At 37.3% G+C, this 6,000-nt stretch overlaps 1 protein-coding gene across 1 annotated transcript; it reads left to right on the forward strand.

Moving 5' to 3' along the window:
* The first annotated feature begins 4,844 nt into the window (after positions 1 to 4,844).
* Positions 4,845 to 5,789, forward strand: LOC101402440 (olfactory receptor 5BS1-like). Its single transcript, XM_004429428.1, has one exon. It carries the CDS (start codon positions 4,845 to 4,847, stop codon positions 5,787 to 5,789), a length of 945 nt encoding a protein of 314 aa, XP_004429485.1.
* The last annotated feature ends 211 nt before the right edge of the window (positions 5,790 to 6,000 follow it).

The raw sequence follows: 6,000 nt of genomic DNA on the forward strand, positions 1-6,000 counted from the left end.
AACACATTTGATTAAAGTGTTCCATGGTGGTCACTTTGGGTGGAGCTGGGGATGCGGGTAAGGAGTAAGGCTGAGGAGAGTGATGACAGATGAACCAAGTTTTGGCCACCTCAAAATTGGCAGTTTCATTAATAAAATAAATAGCATCTTTAAATGTATGAGAGTGTTGGAAAGAGTGCTTGGATGCAGTAGTAGTAAAGTACAGAGGAAAGTACAGAGGACCAACGTCACTGCTCAAAATGGAGTTTATGATTTTCTTTTTGAAAAAGTATAGTGTAGTGTTATAGGCTTTACCTTACGTCAAAATGGCATTTCAAGTTCAAGCTTTGAAGTTCTCCACTTCAAATGTGCTCCAAACAAATAGGAACGCAGAGATTTTAATCTATTTGATGCACTAATTTGTCCCCAGTAATGAGAATAGTGCACGGCAGATGGTAAGCATTCAAAATGTATATTGAACGAATCTGCAGAAATGATTAGATCATTTTTCAGTTTCTCCGTTATTGAACTATCTTTGCATTCTTGCAAAAAATAGCATTAGGTCAAGGTTTATCACTTTTTAATATCATGATGTATTTTCTCTGCTAATATTTTATCTAGGATTTTTACATCAGTGTTAGTCTTGTTTTTTCCTTTGGGCTATGTCGTGGAGCTTTGGTGTCAATGTTATACTTGCTTTAAAAAAAGAACTTGGAAGTTTTCTTCTTTTTCTATTCCATGGAACAATTTATATAGTATTGGGATTATCATTTCCTTAAAGATTTGGTAGAAATTACAATGAAATATCCTGGGCTTACTGCTTTTGGCAACGAGAAAGGAGGAGAGAGCACTGGGGAGAGGAATTTTTAACAATTTTTTCTGATATTTGTATGGTAACTAGTTGGTAATAGTTTCTGTTTCTTCTGTATCTATGGTTATTTACACATTATTATTTCCCATTTTGGTGATTTTTCTCTCCTTTTTTTATCAAGTTAGTTAATGGTTTATTTGTTTTAATCAGAATTTCTTCATAAGAACAAACTCTTGGATTTATTAATTCAGATGTTTCTTCTAATTAATTTATTTCAGCTTATCTTTTTATTGACTCTTTCCTTTTATTTTCCTCAATTTATTTTGTTGGCTTTTTAAGTAGCTTTTAAGATAATACTTAATTCATTTATTTTTGTTCTTTCTTCATCAAGTAATTAAGACTATGAATTTTTCTTCCTATTTCTGCTTATTAATATTCCATCATGGTTGGTATGTAGTGCTTTTCAAAACATTTGCTAGATAGTCTCAAATTTTGGGTTTGATTTCCTCTTTGACACAAGTTTTTATAAAAATGTTCTAGATGGCAAGATTGGTTTACTAGTTTGGAATTAATTTATAGTTTTATTGCATTTGACAAAATGTCATCTATATTTTTTGTTTGGGGAAGATTTATTAAGTTTTTCTTTCTAGCCAAATAAAATATATAGTCAATTTTTAAAAATCTTCTATAAGCTATAGAGTTATAATTATATAATTAAATTTTATTACTAAGATCATCTACTTCCTCATTTTTTTTTCTTCTTTAGGTTTAGGAAGAACTGAATAATTGAATTAAAATCTCTTTATTAATTTGTTTCAGTATATTTCTGATTATGTTGGAGGTTAATTCTTTTTTGAAACAGAGCTACTCACAATTATTAACTCTTTATCATGAAGAATAGTCCATATTATTATAAAGTGCTCTTCTGATGTGAGTAATATTCAATTTTATCTGTTACTCTGATCTTAATCACATGCCTTCCATTTGTTTCCATTTATCTGGTATAACTTTATCTATCCTTGTACTTTCATTATTTTGGAACCGGTTTAATTATGTGTGTTTCTTGCCTATGGTACATATTTGGGTTTGGCTTATAACCTAAAATGAGGCATTTTTCTTTTAATAAATGAGTTTCTCTTGTTTGCACTTACTTATATGTTAAATTTGGACAAAGTTCTTTAATATGTTATGTATAATATAGGAATATAAATAAATAATATACATGCTGTTTATGTGTATTTATTTCCAAAGCCAACATCATGCTTAATGGGATAACATTAAGAACATTTCTGTATATCAGAAAAAGGAGTCCTTTATAACCACTATTATGTAAATGAATATAATATTAAATATTCATGGAATACCCCTGGAGGTATTAGTAAATGCAATTAGACAGGAAAATAAATGAAGAACAGTACTGTAGCAAAAACAAAAAATGATAAAATACCTGGGAATAAGCTTACTTAAAAATGTGTAAGAACTCTTTGAAGAAAACTTTAAAATTCTATGAAGGGACCCAAAAGAAGATTTAAACAAATGAACAAACATATCATATTATTGAGTGGTAGAACTTAATATAGTGAAGATCTCATATCTATTTAAAAAGCTTATGGATTTAACATGGTCTCAATAAAAATAGCAACCAGCCTCTTTTAGAACTACATGATTTGTTTCTAGAATTCAAAAGGAAAAACAAAATATCAAGAATACTCAGCATATTTCCAGGAAAAAAAATGTAATAAAGGAATAATTCCTTCAGAATACTAAAACATATTCTAAGGACTCAATAATTCAAACAGTGTAGCACTGGTGCATGAATACACAGAATAGACAACCCATAAATAGAGCCAAATGTACACAGGCAATTTAGAATATGGGAAAGATGCTAATTCAGGTCAATAAGTTAAAGATGGATTATTCACTACATGGGATATAACTGGTGGGATAACTGGTAGCTGTCTGTTAAAAATGAAACTTGATCCCTGTCTTACACCAAAATAAATTCCAAGTGGATTAAAGGTAAATAATGAAACTATAAAAATGTGGGAGAATTTTTAAGTATGTTGTAGGTAAAATGTCTTTCAAGTACGATCAGGATAGTTGGAGATATGTAGAAAAAGGTTAATAAATTCGACTATATCAAAATTTTAAAAGTTATTCATGGAAGAAATATAAGGTCTAACATTCCCCTTTCTCTTTTGGATTTACTCCAAACCCTGTGAACCTCAAGCAGCTGTATTTTTCCTCACACTCTCATCAGATGGCCCCATAAAAGAAATTAGAGCTATAAGGCAGCAACTCCAAAAATTTGTCTTCAATCACTAAAAAGCATTTTTACATGTCATGTCAACCACGTGAGGTGATATAACTGTTCCATTTTATAGATGTGAAAATTGACCTTCAAAAGAGTTAAGTGACTTGCTCATGTTCACACAGCTTTCAGTTTTCAAATCCAGCTTAAAAAACTTTAAGCATAGTGCTATGTTTAAGATACAGCTACATAGTCTTCTAAACATACATTAATTGACTCAAAAAATATATTGTCCACTGGCTGGCCCGGTGGCATAGTGGTTAAGTTCCCGCACTCGCTTCGGGGCCGGGGTTCCCAGGTTTGGATCCCTGCGTGGACCTACGCACAGGTTATCAAGCCACACTGTGGTGGTGTCCCATATAAAGTAGAGGAACATGAGCACGGATGTTAGCCCAGGGCCAATCTTCCTCAACAAAAAAGAGGAGGACTGGCAAGAGATGTTAGCTCAGGGCTAATCTTCCTCAAAAAATATATATATATATATTTATATATATATATGTGTAGTCCATCTGCTGAGTGTGGTGTGGTAGAAAGAGCACTGGACTGAGAGCACAGCACTCAGTTTAATTCCTGGTTGTTCCACTGATAAGCTGTGTGAGGCACAGCAAGTCACTTCGTCTCTGTGGGCCTCCTTCTCCCCACTCTGAGATGCTGTGAGAGCATCTCACAGGCCTGAGGACAGAGCAAACTATCCTGAGGCACTCCCACTCAATCCCACAAATACTTTCCCAGCTTTGCTAGTATGCGTTTGGAGAGATGGGCACTCTTGAAGGGATCTTGAAACGTTTGGAAAGCCATTTGAAACCTCTATTATCATCGTTCATGTCCCTTGTCCACGTCTTTTTCTATACTCAGAGTGTCTATGATAAGATGGTGAGATCTATAGTTCTTGGCCTTAAGACCCAAACCTAAATATAAAAATACTTGCAACTAAATGTTTTTCTGAAACAATTTCATTTGAAGTATCCTTTGTCTGTTTTCATAAGTATACTCTTAATGGTCAAAGCGTGTAATCTGATCTAGGTTCCAAAGACGTTTGCTAGATTCACTGACAGAATTAGTGTAACCTGCTGGGGAAGGCCAAGGGGAAGAAACTGTGAAAGTCACTGTACTAGTTTCCTAGGGCTGATGTAACAAAGTACCAGAAACTGAGTGACTTAAAACAATAGAAATTGATTGTCTCACAGTTCTAGAGGCTATAAGTCTGAAATCAAGGTGTTAGCAGGGCCACGATCCCCCTGACACCTGTAGGGAAGAATTCTTCCTTGCGTCTTCCTAGCTTCTGGGGATGGCTATCAATCCTCAGCATTCCTTGGCTTGCAGGTGCATCACTCCAGTCTCTGCTTCTGTTGTCACATGGCTGTCTTCCCTCTGTGTGTCTGTCTGCACATGGTGTTCTCCTCTCTCCTATAAGGACACTAGTCATATTGTATTAAGAGCTCACCCTACTCCAGTACAATCTCATCTTAACTTGTTACATCTGCAATGACCCTATTCCCAAATAAGGTCACACTGTGAGATACTAGGGGTTAGGACTTCAACATATTTTTGTGGGGAGGAGACACAATTCAACCCATAGCAGTCACAATTAGAATTTCTCAACTGTTCCTTTTCTATTTTTAAGCTGAAAGAAGTACAGCTTGAGAAGTTTTAGGGTGTGGGGATGATATTCTGATCACTAGAAATTACTCAGATTCTGTGGTACAGTTGATTTCTTTCTAGGCATGGAATCTGTAAACAACCATGAACAATCTCACTTTCTTCACTGAGTTCATCCTCCTCGGGCTGTCTACTGACCGCCACATCCAGGCTCTGCTCTTCGTGCTGTTCCTGGTGATTTACCTCCTGACCCTCGTGGGGAACCTGACGATGATCCTGGTGATCAGAAGAGATTCTCACCTCCACATCCCCATGTATTTCTTCCTTGGACACCTGTCCTTCCTAGATATCTGCTTCTCCTCAGTTACCATGCCCAAAATGCTACAGAACTTCCTGTCTCGGAAGAAAAGCATCTCAGCGTGGGGCTGTGTCACCCAGAGTTTCTTTTTTCTTCTCTCTGGGTGTGCCGAAGCCAGTCTTCTCTCTGCCATGGCCTATGACTGCCATGCTGCTGTCTGCCACCCTCTGCTCTACACTGTGGTCATGAACAGACCTCTCTGCACTGCAATGGTCAGTGCAGCATGGGGGACGGGGTTTCTGAACTCACTAGTGAATAATCTTTTCATCCACAAGTTATATTTCTGTGGATCCAACATCATCTCCCATTTCTGCTGTGAGCTGCCTTCACTCTTTCCTCTGTCCTGTACTGATCCCACTGTCAACGAGTTCCTTCTCTCAGGGTCCAGTGCATTTCTAGGGCTGCTGACACTTCCGCTGATCCTCTTCTCTTACTCCAGAATCATTTCTGCCATACTGAGCATCTGCTCCTCTGAGGGCCGAGGCAAAGCCTTCTCCACTTGCTCTTCCCACCTCACTGTAGTGCTCTTGTTCTATGGGATGGCTCTATTCAGGTACATCAGCCCCACGTCGGGCTCAGTGTTGGAGCGAGTGGTCTCCATTCAGTACAGTGTGATCACGTCTTTGCTGAACCCCCTCATCTACAGCCTCAAGAACCAGGAGGTGAAAGCAGCTCTGCAGAGGATGCTGAGGCAACGAATGTGCTCCTCAGAGAAGGGATTCTCTGCATGATGTTCAGTCAGAGAACGGGGAGAAGGGATCTTCAGAAACACCTTGAGAGCAAAGAAGATATTTTAGGTCAGTGGTTCTCAAAATGCATGAACCCACAGACCAGCAGCATCAGCATCATCTGGGAGCTTGCTAGAAAGGCAGATTCTCAGGCCCAATCCCTGATCTACTGAATCAGAAACTCTAGAGGTGGAGCTGAACAATCTGTGTTTTA

This window comes from Ceratotherium simum, chromosome 17, assembly GCF_057802395.1.
Source record: "Ceratotherium simum simum isolate JZ-2026a chromosome 17, ASM5780239v1, whole genome shotgun sequence".
In the NCBI taxonomy this organism is placed as follows: domain Eukaryota; kingdom Metazoa; phylum Chordata; class Mammalia; order Perissodactyla; family Rhinocerotidae; genus Ceratotherium; species Ceratotherium simum.